General features: G+C 37.2%; 1 protein-coding gene across 1 annotated transcript in view; it reads left to right on the top strand.

Annotated features, from left to right (window-relative positions):
- The window catches only part of WIF1 (Wnt inhibitory factor 1), a 71261-nt gene extending 51126 nt beyond the window's left edge, over nucleotides 1-20135 (top strand). Inside the window, exons 5-10 of the mRNA XM_019640513.1 lie at nucleotides 668-763; nucleotides 1789-1884; nucleotides 5615-5710; nucleotides 15345-15440; nucleotides 15967-16062; nucleotides 19212-20135. Of these exons, the coding sequence (XP_019496058.1) occupies nucleotides 668-763; nucleotides 1789-1884; nucleotides 5615-5710; nucleotides 15345-15440; nucleotides 15967-16062; nucleotides 19212-19333 (602 nt within the window). The 3' untranslated portion in view covers nucleotides 19334-20135. The remainder of the gene's footprint in view (nucleotides 1-667; nucleotides 764-1788; nucleotides 1885-5614; nucleotides 5711-15344; nucleotides 15441-15966; nucleotides 16063-19211) is intronic.
- Nucleotides 20136-20923: the final 788 nt, after the last annotated feature.

Here is a 20923-nt window from a genome sequence, read left to right as displayed (position 1 = left end):
CTATGGTCATGAATTTCCCCCCTTTTCTTACTCTGAGTCCTCATAGCTGGGTTGGCAGCCATTACCAGCAACGTCCACCTACCTGTCAAGGTAACGCTCCCCTTGCCCCCTGCCCAACTTCCACAGAGGACAGGGTGCCACTGTCATACCAGTGATCTCTGCCAGGCAAAGGCACCTCACTACCACAACCTGCATGCCCATTTAAGCATGGAGGCCTAGCTCCTTTCCCATTGGGATACAGGACTTTTCCAGCACCGAATTTAAGCTTTGGAAGCTTTCAGTGCTCTAAAGATGTGCCTAAAAGTCATCCCACCCTCTGAAAGTGAATACTGAGGGCACTAGCATATATTCTATTTCAGCATGAATTTAAGGACATACAGTAGATTGATAGGTGGGGATGAAGGCAGAATAAAGCTTGCTTTGCTTGCTTTGCCTTCTTCCATGAGCCCCCTATTGTTGGAAATAAGATTGAGAGATGCAAAATCTTCCTTTGGGGAAGACTTAGTGAAGTACAAATGGTATAGAACATGGTAGAAATATCAGTATTCGATATATTATGATCATTGGTGCACTGGGGAGAAATGACCACTGACCTCCTCATGCTCGCTGCAACTTGCCACACATGATTTCAGAGGTGTCCATCACACTTTGTTTCTCTTTGGTGAAGCTGAATGCCCCGGAGGGTGCCGAAATGGAGGTTTTTGTAATGAAAGACGCGTCTGCGAGTGTCCTGATGGATTCTACGGACCTCACTGTGAGAAAGGTAAAGAACCAAGAGTGCCAGCTTCCAGTGCTTGCTTCTTAATGAAATGGATGTCACCCAGGAGCCTAAATGTATTTTTAACACATCCCCTGAAATTATTTTTTTGGTCACATTATAAGGATTGGTGAAATCTTTTAAAGTACAGAAGAGCTATTGGAAAGTATTTCTTCTAAGAGTGGTTTTCTGTTAAATCCAATATGTGGTGATGGGCAGAGAACTTTGGCACAATGTCTATATTCTTTGTGGCCACTCCTCCCCTCAAAATATTCAGTATTATATACACTATACTTTGGCATAATCTTATAAAAGTTTTGAGGGGTTTTTTTACTCTACTTAAATTGCATTTTAAAAGCTAGTATTATGATTGATTTGAAAATATCTACTCCAATCAAAAGTAGCTTGATTCACAATTAAGTGTACTGCACCTGAGTTATAAAGTTGCTATAAGCCAAAAAAGGATGAATATCATTTTTGCAGTGAGTACATCCATTTAAATGAAATTACTATTAAGAAAGTTATATGAAAAGAGATAAACAATAAAATGTGCATCAATCACAAGATGCTTAAATACTAAGAGCTTATTTGACCAGAATAATCAAAATATTTTTCATCTTCAAGAAATAAGAATTTTTCTTGTTGGCATTTATTTTGGAATTAGAAGATCAAGGAAATAGGGCAGGAAAAAATACTTATAATCTTAGGAAGACCATATCTTAGTTGAAATAATGATTTTGGGCAAATTTTAATCAGCCATTCCAATGGAACAACTCCAAAATTCTCTTACATGAAATCGGTTAAAAAAATAGTCTGATATGAAAAAAAAATTTATTTATAGCGCAAAAATAATTTTAGAGATACAAGACAGCTTGTATCTCTAAAGAAATAGAACTTGCATTTCTAAAGGGTGGCCATTTTTGAGTCAACAACAAAGCTTGAAAATGTAGACCTATGGTATTATTGACATTTCTAAAACGCTCCTGCTCAAAAACCCAATTTGACCTTAATCAGAGTTCTCTCCCTACCAGCCCTTTGCACACCACGATGTATGAATGGCGGGCTTTGTGTTACTCCTGGTTTCTGCATCTGCCCACCTGGATTCTATGGAGTCAATTGTGATAAAGGTAACAGTTTCTTTTTAAGAACAAGGTTTTTTGTTTTTATTTTTTTACTTTTTAAATGTTTGATTAAAAGAAGTATATTTAACATATCATCACTCTTTATAACAGTGCTGTAAATAGGGTGTATTACTTAGCTGCTATAATAACTGTAAACCCAACCTTTAGTGTAGCTTAACACAGTAGAAGCTTATTTTCCCTGACAGAACGCTCCAGGGCAGGAACACCTGCTCAGTGGACAGGGCAGCTTTTCTCCATACAGTGACTCAGGGACCCAGGCACCTTCGATCTGTGGTCCTGTCTAGAGCTTTGGAGCTCTCTGGATCCAGCCAATAAGCAGAGACAAAGAGACTGGAATAGGCACTGCTTAAAAACAAAACAAAACAAAGTGAAACCTGGCTCAGAAGTGACCTATAAAACTTCCACTCCTATAGGTAGAAATTAACCCCATGGTTCTACCTGGGTGCAGGCAGCAGAAACGTCATCCCTGGCCGGACAGCTGTCTTCTACTGACAACTTTATGAGAGGGGAGCGTGGATTTTTGTGAACAGCTAGCTGTCCCTGCCACATGGGTGTGGTAGGTCCTAAATCAGTTTTATGGTTGAGCTTCTAAGATGGAAACGAAACAACCGGCTCCAAATTGCCTGACTTAGAAGTTCACTGCTCCCTAAGTCAATGCTCTGTTTACAGATCACATCCCTGAGAGATCCAGTTGCTCCTCCTTTCTATGATGCAGCATCATAGCCAGATTTTACTCTTAGAAAGTGGATTCAAACTTGGTCCTAAAATATAACAGAATGATTCATGCTCTTTACAAGATAGCTGTCGATTTTGCCCAGTTCACATCTTTTATGGGGAAAAATTAAATAATACCCTGCAAAGTGTATATATTTAATGAAATTATACTTGTGTCAAAATTTTAATTGCATGAGCTGAGCAATGCTTTGTAAATAAATATATGCTCAAAATAAAATCAGTGTTATTTTTTAAGAAATATCTCTTTTGTGATAATGCAGTTAGCACTAATTAAGATTGAAATAAGCAGTTTTTAATAAAAAGAAAGAAAAGCTAAAGGAAACAGCCCTTAGCATGTATTAGAATAATAATTTTGGTTGTCTGTTATTTTCTGACATACAGAGTACTTTCATACAATTATCTGATTTTATTCTCAACAGCCTTTTGAGATATGTGAAGTTGTGTCCAGCATGTTCCCAGATAATTGAGGTTTATAGAGCTTGAGTAGCTTGACGCCAATTCACATCTTTTACTGTACCACGCTGATACTCAGGCTACCTGCTTCAGGTCCCAGTTCCTCCACAAGTGACTCTGGATCTGCATAGATATCTTGATCTCTCTGTGGATCATGCTTTTCCCATCTCTAAACTGGAAATAAAGCCATTGACCCCTGGCCCTCCACCCTTAAGCTAATTGAGATAATATGTGAGAGCATCTCCACCTTTTATTTTAAAGTAATCTTTTAAAACTAGAGCATTGGACTAAAAACAATTTTTTAAAATTTGTATTGATAGGGATTAAGCACTAATGACACTGATCATACTTAACAGCCAATGAGAAAGATTCTTTATTGTGGAACCTTCTTTTTACTTGTCTAAAATTTAGTACTCAGCATCTCTGCTATTTCAAAATTGGGCATTTCTTGAAGCAGAGTTCAACTCATATGATCTCAAAACTATTAGAAAATAAAGCAAATTCTTCAGCTTTGTGAGACCTCCTTACGTAGTTATGGCTGTTTTGGTGGTGTTTGCATAGTGGAGTGTCAATTGCATTGTTTTTCTAATGGTACGGTGTCACAAACACTGCATGGTCACTGTTGAAGGAAAATATCTGTATTCCAATGTATTTTACATTTGGTAATATTTTACCTTTCAAATGAAAATTTTTCCTCTTTGTTAAATTCCAATAATTTATTATTATTATTATTCTTTAGAAAGGCTGTCAAAATTCCACTTTGTCTCACTGGAGATCTGGGAACATTAAAAAATAATTTTTTACTGCAACAAAAAATGCTTTTATTATCCAAGAAGGAGTATGCAGCTTCTAAAAAACTGTTTTATTAGTGGCTAGGAGCTAGACGTTAGCACTGCATTTTAAAGAAACACTAAGGATTAATTTTTATTGGTTCTTGGAACATCAGTCGCAAACTTTGGGAATTGAGTAGTTAAGCATCGGCCTGGCGTACCGTCAGTTCCTGTGAAAATTACTTAGTGTCTCTGACTCATTTTCCTGTTCAAGAATCATTGCACAACAGAAATGTAAAGAGTCTTGGTCAGGAGGGTAAAATGCTGTGCAAAACTAAGAGTGTGGCCAAATTCTATAACCAGCTTTGTCATATTCGATAGCTTTCAAATAAGCTCCCAGGTTATTTGCATTTGACTCCTTAGTGAGAGATAGTGCCCAAAGGTCTCTGGCCAAGCCAGCACTGATCCTCAGGAGAAACAGGGACAAGTTGGGAGACAGGGCACACACACACACTGGCCAGCCCTGACAATACTAGCACCAAGTAGCAAAGAGAAAGCCCAAAGAGCTGGTTCTCCTAAATCCAAATCCTAAATCCTATACTCAGATGCAGCAGCTCCCCTCTACATCAGGAAGCTTGATTTTGCCAAAATGAGTATGGCATGGTCTTAAGCTGGAAGACACTCAGGATTTGAAACAAAAAGCTTTATCATTTAAGAAGCATGATATTCATAAAACATTCTAGTTGGACTTATTTTCCACGGAGAAAACATATACTTATAACTTTTGGATTTCCTTTCTGATTTTCTTACTGGAAGCTTACTTCAGCTTTGGTTCATCCATAGCCAACTTTGGCCTGTTTTGTATAGGATAAGAACAAATGGGCCATATAACTGGAATTGCTCAGAATCCAAGCTCTTATTTTAATCTCCTTTATAGAATGAGCCAACTTGTCTGTTTTTAGATTTTTTTGCTCTCCCCCATCCCCATTTCTGTCCTCCTCCTATTTTAGGTGCCAATGAGCAGTCAAATTCCAGAAGCTGACACCAAGGGAGAGGGTTTAGGATGAATCACATACAGTCCAATTATTACCCGGATAATCCGGTTAATTGAACTCCCACAACAATATATCCCAGTTCTTCATCCCTCTGGCCCATGCTGCCGCCACTTACCTGTCTATGGGATCTCACGAGGGTCGGCAGTCGGTCCTTTCCTGAATACTATCACTCCTTTCTCCAAATGTCATACAAGTCTATTTTTTAAAAGATTCCTATTATGTAATAGAACTCTCTCTTCTGATTCTGAAAAAAAGTTGCTTTCTCCTTTGTCAGATCCTAATACTTATGACTTCTCTTCCTTTTATCTATTTCAACTCTGAAAGTTTTCTCCATTTTCCTCCTCCTTTATCTTAAAAAATGTGGGGGGTGGGGTTTATAGTGTTCTCCTTTTAAGGGCATAGATATTTACAAGAAAATAAAAAAGATAATTTTTCACTAAGGTGTAAACTTCTCGGGATAGGTACTATAATATATAAAATGTGTATAGTATCCTATTACATTGTCGGGAGTCTGTAAATTGTCAAGCAATTGGTTATAATTCTCGTGTTTATAAAGTGGTTGACTTTACAAAAAGTGTTTGTAAATGGACAAGTAGTGATGCCTCAGAAGTGTCAGCTATCTGTAAGTGAAGTTTTTTGTTTCTCTGTTTTTTTAGATTTAACCTACTGTCTAATGCAATACCCTGTTATTCATTCTAACAGCAAACTGTTCAACTACCTGTGTTAATGGAGGGACCTGTTTCTACCCTGGCAAGTGTATTTGTCCTCCAGGACTAGAAGGAGAACAGTGTGAAATAAGTGAGTACTGACTTTCTGCATTCTCTTTGATTTTGGGGGACCTTAGAAATGCCAGCTAACCCCTGCATTTTATCAATCAAGAATCTAAAGCCCAGAGACAGCTCAGGCCACTGGTTTCTTTTCACTAGATTCAGCCCCCACTCATTTTTGCTAAAGGTGGGGTACAGGGTGACATAGCTCAGCTCAGATGACTTGGAGCAAATGTTCTCTGACTCAATTATGTCTGCATTTGGATTATTCAGCATGTTGCATTGTTCTTGGTAGTTTCGTCCCCTTCTCATTGTGCAGAGCCCATGGTTTCAGCCTAGAAATGTAGACCAGAGCTTTGGGACAGCTGGGATTTGCTCACCTACCTGCATGCTTGGGGAGTCTTTTCTCTGCCACTCACTGCCAAATTTCCTAAACTGCACTGAGCGAGTAACCTATTTAAGAGGAAAGGATAGACTCAAGCAAAACAAGAAAAAAGGATGCACAGCAATAAGAAAGAATGAACTAGTAGCATATACAACAACATGAATGAATTACACAGATGTTAAGTAAAAGGAGCTAGATACAAAAAAGTACATATTGTATTATTCTATTTTTATGAAGTTCAAGAACTGGCAAAACTAATGGATGATAGGAGAAGCCAGAATAGTGGTTGGGGGCACAAAGGAACTTTATGGACTGCCAAAAATGCTCTATATTTGGATTGATGAAGTGTCACATGAATGTTTATTTATGTAAAAAAAATAGTTGAGCTGTAAACTTAAGATTGGGGCATGTTGTGTCTTCACTATATGTTTGTCATGCTCCAATACAAAAAAATAAAATAAAAATTTAAGGATAGAGTATGGTAGATAATCATTGCTTTGTGAGTGAGGATATCAAACTGCTTGTTCTGGCTCTGCCACCTACTACCCGTGTCACCCTCAGCAAGTCACTGAAGCTCCCTATTAAACTCAGAAATGAGCCAACCCCATTCTGGATTGCTTTATGATCCAAAAGACAGATAGCATTCAAAGCTCCACTCAGGAAGGTGCAAAGGCAATGTGAGCACATCTGCTGAGGGTACCGTGTCCCTGCCTTTCTGGAAGTTCTGGAATATGATATGGCATTTTCATTTCCAGCCGTATTAAATTCTGCAAAACACCACTGTGTTTGGTATAGCCGTAGTTTCTGAAGTTGTAATGGGTTCAAAATTAAATAATACTGACTTCCTATTTTAACTTTCAACCTCTAATTTATTTGTGGGTTTTCGTACTTTAATGAGTTAGTAGATGAAGTAATCACTTTTTACAGAGTTCAAATGAAATACCTCTGAAGTTTCCATGGAATATGTAATTAATTGTCAGGATGTGGTTTCTGTTCTTATTAGTTACCCTGCCCTGATAAACAATTCTGTGAACTTGCCCCCTTTGGTTTTCTCCCTGTACTTACTCTAAGACTTCACATAGTTTGTTGGTTCATGTTTATGAATCTTTGTTCATGGGCTCATTTCATGTAAGTATGCCCTTTTATGCCCTTAGGTTTATGACCTTTTCATTGGCAGAGACAATGTTTTCTATTCCTGGTTTTGTTTTTTTTCATAACTACACCAAAAATGTGGGCCTTTGGTAGCTCCTGAGTATCCCTATCACAAGTTATACTCAAATCCTTTTAGGAAATTTTCTGTTTCCATTACCACATTACGAAATATACAGAAATAGATCTTGAGTAGAAAAGTGCCTCTGGTGTAATACAGACAAAAGTTGAATTATATATTCTTATTTTTAAATTGAGATATAATTCACATACCATAAAATTTACCATTTAAAAGTATACAGTTTAGTATATTTACAAAATCATGCAGTATCACTTTTATCAAATTCCAGAACATGTCATCACCCTCAAAAGAAACCCTGTACCCATTAGTAGTCACTCCTCATTCCTTTCTCCCCGAGACCCTGGAAACCACTAATCTGCTTTCTGTCTCTTTAGATTTTCCTATTCTGTCTGGACATTTCATATTTATTTGTATAAATAGAATCATATAACATATGATACACATAGACTGAAAGTTAAGAAATGGAAAAAGATATTTCATGCAAATGGAAATGAGAAAAAAACCCAAGTAGCAATACTTATATCAGACAAAATAGACTTTAAAATGAAAACTACAATAAGACACGAAGAAGGACATTACATAATAATACAAGGATCAACCCATCAAGAGGACATCACCCTAATAAACATTTATGCACCCAACATAGGAGCACCTAAATATATAAAACAAATATTGACTGACATAAAGGCAGAGATCAACAGTAACGCAATAATAGTAGGGGAATTTAACTCACCACTGACACCAATGGACAGATCTCCAGGCAGAAAATCAACATGGAAACAGCAGCCTTATATGACACACTACACCAGATGGATTTAATTGATATTTTTAGAACATTTCACCCCAAAACAGCAGAATATATATTCTTTTCAAGTGCACATGGAACATTTTCCAAGATAGACCACATGTTAGGCCACAAAATAAATTGAAATAAATTTAAGAAGATTGAAATTATATCAAGCATCTTCTGTGACCACAATGGTATGAAACTAGAAATCAATTACAAGAAAAAAACCTGAAAAACACATAAACACGTGGAGGCTAAATAACGTGCTACTAAATTATTAATGGATCAACAATGAGATCAAGGAAGAAATCAAAAGATATCTTCAGACAAATAAAAATGGAAACACAACTACCCAAAATTTATGGGACACAGTGAAAGCAGTCGTAAAAGGGAAATTCATAGCAATGCAGGCCTACCTCAAGAAACAAGAAAAATATCAAATAAACAGTCTAATTTTACACGTAAGGGATCTGGAAAAGTAACAGCAAACAAAGCCCAAAGTGGATAGAAGGAAGGAAATAATAAAGATCAGAGCAGAAATAAATGAAATAGAGACAAAAAAGAAAAAAATACAAAAGATCAATGAAATCAAGACCTGGTTTTTAAAAGGATAAACAAAATTGGCAAACTTTTCACCAGACTCATCAAGAAAAAAGAAAGAGGATTCAAATAAATAAAGTCAGAAATGAAAGAGAAGTGACAACCGACACCACAAAAATACAAAAATTTTAAGAAAATACTACCAGCAACTATACAACAAAAAATTGGACAATCTGGAAGAAATGGATAAATTTCTAGAAATATACAATATTCCAAGGCTAAATCAAGAAGAAAAAGAAAATCTCAACAGACTGATTACTACAACGAAGCTGAATCAGTAATCAACAAGCTCCCAAAGAACAAAAGTCCTGGACCAGATGACATCACAGATGAATTTTACCAAACATTGAAAACAAGAATTAACACCTATTCTCAAACTATTCCAAAAAATCCAAAAGGAGGGAAGGCTTCCAAACTCATTTTATGAGGCTACAGTTACCCTGATTCCAAAACCAGACAAAGACATCAACAAAAAAAGAGAACTACAGTAAGCCTCCAACTTATGAACATTTGAGTTGCAAACTTTCACGGATAGGACCGGATCTCGCATTAGGAACATTCGTAGATGCAAACAAATCATGGAAGTAGTTCACATGTCTTCCGGACATTGTCACAGTTGTGCTGCTGTGTGCTGTCTGTACAGTGCAATAGTACAGTAGTACAGTGATCAATCAGAGTCCAGGATGTCCGGAAGCAAGAGGAAAAGCATTGATGATGCGGAGGGGACTGCTAGGAAGCGCAAAGCAATAACCATGGAAACAAAAGTGAAAATAATTGAGAGATTGGACCAAGGCAAAAAGATGGTAGACATCGCTCGTACTTATAACATGAATCATTCAACCATTGGCTTTACATTGTATATTTGTGTCAAAGGTGTATAAGACTCACTTTGTCGAACTTACGAACGAATCGGACTTATGAAAGAATCCGACTTACGAACGTTCTCCCAGAACAGAACTCGTTTGTACGTCAGGGACTTGCTGTATAGGCTGATATCCATAATGAACATAGATGCAAAATCCTCAACAAAAATATTAGCAAGTCGAATTCAGCAATACATTAAAAGGATCATACACAAAGATCAAGTGGGATTCATTCCTGGTATTCAAGGTTGGTTCAATATTCTCAAATCAATTAACATGATACACCACATAAGCAAAATGACAGATAAAAATCATATGGTCATATCAATAGATGGGAAAAAAGCAGTTAACAAAATCCAGCATCCATTTATGGTAAAAACTCTCAGCAAAGTGGGAATAGCGGTAACATATTTCAACATAATAAAGTCCATATATGACAAACTCATAGCTTATATCATATTCAATGGGGAAAAGCTAAAAGCATTCTTTTTAAGATCAGGAACAAGATAAGGATGCCCACTTTCACCACGTTTATTCAACATAGTACTGAAAGTCCCAACCACAGCAGTCAGTCAAGAAAAAGAAAGAAAAGGCATCCAAATAGAAAAGAAAGAAATAAGACTGTCATTATTTGCAGATGACATGATACTATGTAGAGAGAACCCCAAAGATTCCGCCAAAAACTATTAAAACTGATAAATAAATTTAGTAAAGTAGCAGGATACAAATTTAATATTCAGAAATCAGTTGCATTTTTATACACCAATAATGAACTATCAGAAAGAGAAATTAAGAAAACAATCTCATTTACTATTGCATCAAAAAAATACTTAGGAATAAATTTAATCAAGGAAGTAAAAAACCTGTACTCAGAAAATTATGACATTGAAGAGAAAAATTAAAGAAGATACAAATAAATGGAAACATATACCATGCTCATGGATAGGAAGAATTAATATAGTTAAAATGTCCAAACTACCCAAAGCAATCGACAGATTCAATGCAACCCCTCCCAAATTACCAATGGCATTTTTCACTGAACCAGAACAAATAATTTTAAAATTTATATGAACCATAAAAGACCCCAAATAGCCATAGCCATCCTGAAAAAAGAACAAAGCTGGAGGTATCACGCTTCCTAATATCAAGTTATACTACAAGGGCGTAGTAATCAAAACAGCATGGTATCGGCATACAGACAGACACACAATGGAACAGAATAGAGAGCCCAGAAATAAATCCATGCCTGTGTGGTCATTTAATATATGACAAAGGAAGCAAGAATTTACATTGGGGTAAAGACAGTCTATTCAAAAAATGGTGCTGGGAAAACTGGACAGATACATGCAAAAAAAATGAAACTGGAACACCTTCTTACACCATATACAAAGATAAACTCAAAATGGATTAAAGACTTAAATGTAAAACCTGAAACCGTAAAACTCATGGAGGAAAATATAGAAAGTAAACTCTCAGACATTACCCTTAGTTATATTTTTACTGATACATCTACTCGGGCAAGGGAAACAAAAGAAAAAATAAACAAATGGGACTACATCAAACTAAAAAGCTTTTTCATAGCAAAGGAAACCATCAACAAAACAAAAAGACATCCTACTGAATGGGAGAAGATATTTACCAATGATATATCTGATAAAGGGTTAATATTCAAAATTTATAAAAAACTCATACAATTCAACACCCAAAAACCAAAGAATCCAATTAAAAAATGGGCAGAGGACCTGAATAAACATTTCTCCAAAGAGGACATACAGATGGTCAATAGACATGAAAAGATGCTCAACATCACTAATCATCAGAGAAATACAAATAAAAACCACAATAAGAAATCACTTTAATCCTTTCAGAATGGCTATCATTAACAAATCAATAAACAACAAGTATTGGCAAGGATGTGAAGAAAAGGCAACCCTCAGACACTGCTGGTGAGATTGTAAACTAGTGCAACCATTATGGAAAACAGTATATAGGTTCCTCAAAAAATTAAAAATAGAACTACCTTATGATCCAGCAATTCCACTCCTGGGTATTTATCCAAAGAAATTCAAAAAAAAATGTATGCACACCTATGTTTACTGCAGTGCTGTTTACAATAGCCAAGACATGGAAACAACCAAAATGCCAGTCAATAGATGATAGGATAAAGAAATTGTGGTACATTTATATAATGAAGTATTACTCTGCCATAAAAAAGAATGAAATCCTACCATTTGCAACAACATGGATGAACCTAGAGGATATTATGCTAAGTGAAAGAAGTCAGACTGAGAAAAACAAATACCGTGTGATCTCACTTATATGTGGAATCTAAAAAACAGAATAAATGAGCAAATAAAACAGAAATAGAAATAAAAATAAACAGAAATAAAATAGATAGAGAGAACAAACTGATGGTTGCTAGATGGGAGGGGGGATGGGAGATGGGTGAGAAAGGTGAAGGGATTAGAAAGTACAAATTGGTAGTTACAAAATAGTCATGGGGATGTTAAATACAGTATAGGGAATACAGTCAATAATGTAAAAACTATGTATGGTGTCAGATGGGTACTAGGCTTACTTATTGGGGGGATCACTTCATAAGTTATATAAATGCCTAACCACTGTGCTGTACACCTGAAACTAATATAAAATAATATTGAAAGTCAGCTATCATTTAAATACATATATATATACATATATATGGTCATGGAATGTAAAGTAAACATGGAATATAGTCAATGGTATTATAATAGCTATGTACGGTGTCAGATGGGTAGTAGACGGGTAGTAGACTTGGGGTTATCCCTTTGTGAAGTATGTAAATGTCTAATCATTATGTTGTTTTGTACACCTGAAACTAATAATAAAAAAGACTTAATAGGTTTTTATTATTATAAAAGTTCTCTGTAAAAATTTAGCATATTGGATAAAACAATTAAAATTCACCCATAATTCTAAGACCCAGAGATGATGGTTGTTGGTACTTATTGTAAATCTTTTTTATCTTTTTTTCTATATGAAGCAGAGTAGCAAATTTAAGTTACCTCACAATCCAATGGATGGAGGAAGTTTAATGTTTTTGTTTGCCAATACCTTATCTCATTGTTCTAACTGGACTCATTCACACGTTATAGTAAAAATGCTAACTGTTTAAACTTAGTCAAATCTGTTTGTCTTTTAGCAATCTTTAGTCTCTTTTAGGTTTCTCTCTAGTTTGACTCAGTTTTCCATTGTCCCATGAATAGAATTTGGTTGCAAAATATTTTCAGGAAAAGCAAATCAATGTTAAAGACTCTTATAGAATTCTGAATTTTAAAACAATCAGATCTTCAGGAGGTTTTTGGCTTCATGAGGTTTGATAGAGGAATGGCCTTCTAACAGTTGCCTGCAGTCACATTCTGTTGTGTAATAACCAGGAGAGAATGTCCTTCTTGGCTGCAGTGAACCTTGAGGTCCTCACTTACCCTCTTGCCAAGAAAATACAAAGACCCATGGAGTCAATGAAAAGGTTCTATCCACCAATCATTCTCTTGGTGGTTCTGTCCACCAAGCATTATCCTTGGTTACCAAGTTCACCTCTCACAGAAGTGAATTGGGAATTGGGGCCCACCAAGTATTTCACAATAAGTACTCTATGTTTTCTGCCATATAATTATTGTCCTACATCTTGCTTACTTGAAAAAAACCTCAGTGCATTGCAGAATACTATGATATGATCCAATTTTGTGCATGTGATGGGGTCAGATGTTTCTTGGACACAAATAGAATTTCAGAGTTAGGTACTCCTTTGCTTTAGGTAAGAGTTGGGGTTTTGACAAAATAGTAAATGCTGTTCTTTGTATCCAAACCTAGCAAAAAGGACCCTTTTGGATTTTTAATGGTCAGCGAAAAGGTGGTATTCTATTATTAAGGTTGTTTTAATACCTGTTTCTGGAACATCCTTGCATCAGAAAAACCTAAAGACCTAATGGCATTCCAGGTTTTGAAGAGACTCTAACATTTCAATATTATGTCTATATTGTCTCCACGGTGACTAAAGGCTGCTTCTTCGTTCAATTTATATATTAAGAAAGTCCTTTTGGATAAGTAAAAAGAAAAGTGTGTTTTTAGCAAAATGCTTTTCATATGGAATTCACTTCATGTTTATCAAGCATAACGCTTGTTGATAAAATATATAGTTCACGTCTTTCAAAGCTTGTTTGACCATAAAAAGAAGAGCTTAGAAAATGAAAGGTGAGTTGTTTTAGGATAAAGATTTCATTTCTTCTCCTTATGTACTGAGGCCTTTGTCATGAGTGTTCTGCTATAGTGGGGAGAAAAGAAAAAGAACAACAACAAATATATCCAAATTCCCCCACTACCAAAAATCTAATGGCTGTTTGCTCTGTTTGTAACATCATTATGCTGGTCACAGGATGTGGTTTCAGCTCTGGGTGAGCAACCCTTCATCTTCTGCTTCTTCAAAAAACAATTCAGCCTTGGGATGGCAAATTCCAGATTTCAGAGGGAGAATAAGTAGCTTCTGGAGTAAGAAGAAAATTATTATATAATTTTTACATCTAAGACCCTATTCCAGCTCTAAAATCCTGCGATGCAAAGATCTGTGACGACATTAGCAATATTCATTTGGCACATAGATAAAAGAAAGAATGATGTATTATTAGGATCTGAGACATTCCAGAAAAATGTGTAGGTGTGGTATCAGTCACCTTTTGGGCCCCACCTCATATCCTCCTTAGCCAGACTTTCACTCCAGCCACTGACTACTATGACAACCTGTTTTGCACAGGTATAACCTGATTGCACCTCATCTTAGCTGTTCCACACTTCTCTTGCTTTCCACCCAGAGACTCCTCTGAGTCATAAAAAAAAAAAAAATACAACCTGTACTCACACAGTTGTGGAATGGAAGTGCAAGGAAGTTATCCCACGGAGGCTCCCTTGACCAGTGGGAGATAGCCACTGATGAATAAATGCTTCCCTCTCCCTTCTTTCAGACAATTTGTAGGTGCCATCTACATGGCTCCTCAGAAGGACCCAGCAGGATAGAGCCCAGTTGCCATAGTGATGACCCACCCACAAACGTACTTTTGTGTTGGCTTTCCCTCCTTTCCTGTTTTACTCTTCCAGTCTCCCCATTCCTGTTTCTTAGGCTCACTTCCCCAAATAAACTATCTGTGGCCGGTCCTGCTTTCTGAAGACTCCTAGGCTAAGACTGATGCATCAGGTACAGGTGTAGGCTTGCTTTCAGAAAAAGTGGCATTCAAGAATTAGAACTCAGAGAACCGATCATTTAAAGGGTCATTTCCATATTAAATATTAGTATGTCTTAAATTACAAGTGTTTATGAGTCAATTAAAATTTTATTCCATTTACAAAAAAAGTAATATAAATACAGCTTTTGTTTTTGTTTTTTTTAGCTGAGACATCCTGCCACCTGTTGGCAGCTCAGCGGCTCAGCTCAGGCCAGGAATCAAACCGGTGACCCTGTTGCTCAGAGCTCGCACTCTTGAATGAGCTCTTAACCAACTGAGCCACTCCGCTGGCTAAATACAGCTTTTGAGCAACACATTTATTATAGAAGCTATATACCCAAAATCATAAGTAAAAATACTAGCCTGCTTGTTCCAAAAATGAAACTCAAGCTATTTCAAAGCCAGATTAAATCTGAAATAAGTGGAAATAATTACCATTTAAAAGCATTTATCCTCTCAAAGCCTTGTAATTTCTTTGAAAAATGTAATTACCTCTGAACGAAGTCCCGAGTTCCTTGCTTATTTGCCTTCTTCTCTGTTTCAGGCAAATGCCCACAACCCTGTCGAAATGGAGGTAAATGCATTGGTAAAAGCAAATGTAAATGCTCCAAAGGTTACCAAGGAGACCTCTGTTCAAAGCGTAAGTACCGCATACACGTAAGTACCGCATACACATCACCAACCTGGGTTACGGGAGAATTAAAGCAACAGTAACCTCATACTGCATGACTTCTGTGTCTACCCCATGTTGCCTCAGCACCACAATGAACCTTTCTTCACTGACGTGTGTTTCCTGTGTGTAGAGCAAAGATGTTTGAAATCAACACATGTAAAAAAAACTTAGACACATTCACACACACAACTGAACTTTTTCACCATTAGCAGCCTTCTTAAGGAAAATAAACTTCCATTGCCCAGCGGTTTCAAAGTCCTGCTGAGTGTCTTATGTGAATGAGAAGCATCAAGCTTAGTTTAAGATCCCTTTCAGGACTTTTTCAGTAAGTCCCAAACTGACTTGTAGCTGAAGATTGACTTAGAGGGGGGAAAAAAAATAGGGGATGAAGCCAAAACTAACACATTCTAAGGAACTGCAGGAAAAATGGCTGTGTATTTCTGTTGAAAAATGAAAGCTCAGGAAGCATTCTTTTTATCTCCTTTGACTCTAGCTGTCTGTGAGCCTGGCTGCGGTACACATGGAACCTGCCACGAACCCAACAAATGCCGATGTCAAGAAGGCTGGCATGGAAGACACTGCAATAAAAGTGAGTGGGAGCTGTCTGGAGCCGGCCTCCTTCATGTCTGCTCCTTGGCTCCAAAGACTCATAGACAACTCATAACTCAGCCCTGCTTTCTGTTCCATTAAAAGCAACTTCTTCTTCCTTTTCTCCCCCATGCTTCCTCCTGCCACCCACGACTCTCTAAACTTTACGGTCTAAGCTTCATGCATCATTGTAAAATATCACGAAATCTGTCAAATAACACTACAAATATTTAATAGGTTAAATGAGTAAAACAGGTTGAGTTGTTAATACAGTGTGTGAACTATGAAAGAAATGACAAGTAAAAAGTAAGATTTTAAGTCAAATGTGGAATTAGTTTTTAACGTGGTTCTCATTTTATCAATGAAGATTTATCAGCTAAGATTTAGCATCTAAAACATGAAGAGTTTTGCTTTTCAAAACCTGTAAGTTGTATTGGTTATGGTATGGTTTAAATGAGTTCTTTTGAGGGAAAGAAAAGGTCTATGAAGTATGGGATAGATGTTACAGTGGAGTTGCCTTTCTTCCAAATTTATTGACTGTCAAAAATGAACTAGCTATTTAAATAATAAACCACTGGCCTGGTTTATACACAAAATGAAACCTGCTAAATGCAACCATTTCATTTTGATTGTTATCTTCTCTGTGTTAAGCATGAATCCGGGCACTGGGGACATGTTAGTGAACAGATAGAAAAGGCTCTGCCTGGTGGAGCCCAGATTCTAGTGGGAGAGACAGTCAATTAGCAAGTGAACCAGTGGAACAATGCACTTTCCATACGTTGGCTGCTAGAACTCAGTTTCCTAAGCATGGGCCCACTGTCCACCTTCCTTTGAGGAAAGGAAGAATGTCAGTCATACAACACCCTTCAATAACAGAAGTCCAGATTATGTCCATCATATTGTGTCTCCAAAATAATGGACACAAATTGAACAAATCATTCACACATAAAATGTTTTTCTAGACAAGTGGTCTCCAAAGGGCGGTGCATATAGCCCAGTGAATGTGGCAATGATCAGCTGGGATGCTGAGAAAAAATATTAGTTTTAAAATATATTTTATATTATTTTATCTTTATTTGTATAAATACATATGTAATATATAAATATTTGTATTTATACATCTCAATCTCAAATTTCTCATTTTTGTGCATATTTTATAATGTTCACTTTATATTATTCATATATACATATATATAAAATACATTTATATATAGGTATGCACATGTTTACTTATTTGTTGATTTTAAGGTAGTTGGTGTCTGGTCTAGGCTACACCAAGCTATTGATTTGATTCTTTTTCATCTACTGAATTGATTGGATGGTAGATTGAGGCTCCAGGGGGGCACAACTTAGCAAGAAGCGTGGCTCCTCGGGAAAATAGCTTCTTTACTCAGGTGGTCATGGTTGAACAGTATCCCAGTTAGGACATACTTACCAGGAAACCCTCTTTGGACTAAAAGACCTATAGAAAACTAACTATTTCTAAAGCTATTTTGGAAAAGAGTAAACAAACTCTTTATTCTACCCTCAACTATCTACAAACCCTGAATTTTGTCCCCAAATCAGAGTAACTTTCCAGAAGTCCTCAGTCCTGGGATGAGGTCAGACCATACCTCCCAAGACTCAATTACAAACATCTTCTGAAACTCACATCTGGAGCCTGGTGACCACCAAGAGTGACAGAAGGAGAGCCCGAGGGATACTGTTCCTGCTGTAACATGCAAAAGGAGAGCAAGTTAGGGGCTGTCATGGAGTAGAGATGAACGATTCTGACAGGTCTACCAGCCCCCAAATAGCATCCCCACTTGTAGACGTGCTGCTGAAAGCTTTTGTCATCAATGTACCTCCTTCAGATTAAGGCATTGCATGTCAAGAAGATGCCCTGGTGCCTGATTAAAATGCAAACGTGTTTTCCGGTAGAGGCCACCCAGCCATTTTGTACATTAGCTAAGAGAATCAGGCTGAAAGAATGAGGTTTATTTTGATTGGAGGGAGGTGACGAGGAAGCTCTAAGGCACAGACTTCTTCTTCTAAGAACAGATTCCCAGTGGGGTGACACGTTGGGAGGTCCCAGGCACCCAGACATCTTAGTGGGGAGGAGGATGCTGGAAACAGACTTCTCTGCTTAGGCTCACCCTCACCAGCAGGGAGGTTTGGGCTTCATGGGTGGCAGGGAAAGCAGCAGGGTAGGGATTTACTCCAAGCGCATTGTTGGCTCATGTTTTGGCGGTTCCATGAGCGACTAGCCTACATACTAACAATTCAAAGAAACACATTCAGGAACAAAGTATTCTGCACTCAGTAGTTATTTAACGGCATGCTTGCATTTAAAAACCACAAGGAACAAATGAAATGCCAAACTTGATTCTGATGCACAGGAAGATGGAGGCAGATTTCTACAATGTGATTGCTGTCTTGGATCAGTTTTAGGAGACCAGTCGAAATGAATCAGTGCCCCGAGCACCTCCAAGAGTTCACAAGTAGGAGGAAAGGAGGTCTCGAGTTGTGTAACTCAGCATTACACTCTACTTAACAAAAACTGAGCTGGAAATGGGTAGATGCCCACCTTGACCAAAACTCACAAATCCCCATTGATAAAGGGAATCATACCCTTTCTCTAATGTGTATAATTGAAGTCCTTAATTCTTATAAAATTTTTATTTTGTGTAAGTGCAATAGCCACACCCGATCGTGTGATCTATATGAAGAGTGGAGGTTGTTCTACTGAACTGGATCAATATAATTGAGACTGGTCTTGCAATGCAGTGAAAAGGATCCATGATCAAATTTTCTGCAGAAGTAACCCTACATTCGGGACCTCAGTGCAAGATCCTCAGCAGCCCTTGGGCGGAGAATATCCTTCCATTTGATCACATTCATCCAAACTTTACATCAAGAGTTTCTGCATGGCCAAAATATCTAGTTAGTCAGACATTCCATGGAAGCCAGCTTTGATGGTGTTCGCAGCATAGGTTTCTTTTAACAGGCATCTTGAACCTGTAACATCTCTTCAGGTAGCTTTTTGTGGTCGCTGTGGTCTTTCGCTCTGGGTTGAAAAGAGAAAATGGATTTTATTTGAATGGTTAATAATGAATCTGAAGAGCCTGTTTTTGTAGTTTCTTTTCTTTTAAGCTGTGAATAATTTTGCAGGGTACGGAGCCAGCCTCATGCATGCCCTGAGGCCAGCAGGCGCCCGGCTCAGGCAGCACACGCCTTCACCTAAAAAGGGGGAGGATCGGCAGGATCCACCTGAATCCAATTACATCTGGTGAACTCCGACATCTGAAACGTTTTAAGTTACACCAAGTTCATAGCCTTTGTTAACCTTTCATGTGTTGAATGTTCAAATAATGTTCATTACAGTTAAAAATACTGGCCTGAATTTTATTAGCTTCATTATAAATCACTGAGCTGATATTTACTCTTCCTTTTAAGTTTTCTAAGTACGTCTGTAGCATGATGGTATAGATTTTCTTGTTTCAATGCTTTGGGACAGATTTTATATGATGGCAGTTGATCCGGTTAAAATTTTGTCTTTTCAGTGTGGAGTTGGCAGATAAGTCCCAAAATCACAATGCATTCATGGTGTCAAGGGGTTGGGAGTACATTAGAGAAGGTAAATGGAACAAATATGCATAAATCACAAGGGTTTGGATGACGCAGTTAACAGTGCTGAAGTTATAGCATTTCAAATTTTATTGTCATGTATTTAGACATTTGTCACATATTTTTTAATTGCCCTTATTTTTAAACTCTGAGTACAATACATTTTGACCTTACCATGATTCCAGAGAATTCACTATTAAAAAGAAAGAAAGAAAGAAAGAACACTGTGGTAGTGGCATTTAAACAATATAATATATTGTAAACACAGTAAAATAGGGAATATAATGTATGAACTTTTGGCATTGGCTTGAAGCAATATAATATATTGTAAACAAAACACAGCTCTTACATAATAAACATTTTATACTGTTTGTATGTATAATATAAAGGTGCTGCTTTAGTTTTCAGAGTGTTGTGTGGAGTGGTCTTTGCATACTATCTTCTGGAAATAAAGTTGGTTGCACCTGAGTGGTGGTTAAAAAGAAAAGCGCTATTAAAAAAAGAAGCCGTTCCATTCTGACCCTGTCCTGGCTCCCCAGCCTCACCTCTCCCTCCCAGCTCTCTGTCTCTACTGTAGCCATGCCACACAGCACTCTGCGGTCATTGCCTGCAATGCTCCCATTTATGTCAGCTCTCAGTTGTCGTTTCTTTCAGGAGTTCTTCTCTAACTAGAATGTGTTAAATATCCTATTAGTGGAAGACTTTCTAAAGGTGTCAGAATATCTCAAATGAAAAATGCTACCATTTATTACACATCTATTGGTCCTCAAGAACATTACCGTATCTCCCCATGTATAAGACACACCCTTTTTCAAAAAATGTGGGGTCTAAAAACTGGGTGCGTCTTATACAGTGGTTGTAGGTCATTGTCCAGTCATTTAAGAAGTGTGGCATTTCAAATGCCATAGATGGAACTGAGGACAAGGCAATATATGAAGACAGTGATTCGTCATCAGACACAGATGACGACAAGCTAATGGTTGGGAGTTTTGACAGTGATGAGGAGTTGTATGAATTTTATGATGAATAAAACTTGAGTTCAATAGCTTTGTGTAATACATTTTTTTTCACATTTCGGGCCCCAAAATTAAGGTGCATCTTATACATGGGGAAATATGGTATGTGTTATCTTAATCCTATGAGGCAGGTATCGTTATGCCCTTTTACAGAGAAGAAAATTGAGTCATGGAGATATGAAGCAATTCACCCAGACCACACATGATTGGGTTTGGTTCCAAATGATTGGGACAGGTTTC

Source organism: Hipposideros armiger, unplaced genomic scaffold (assembly GCF_001890085.2).
Source record: "Hipposideros armiger isolate ML-2016 unplaced genomic scaffold, ASM189008v1 scaffold_51, whole genome shotgun sequence".
NCBI classification, from domain to species: domain Eukaryota; kingdom Metazoa; phylum Chordata; class Mammalia; order Chiroptera; family Hipposideridae; genus Hipposideros; species Hipposideros armiger.
Note: the sequence above shows the minus strand (reverse complement) of the source record. Positions and strands in the feature narration are given on the sequence as shown.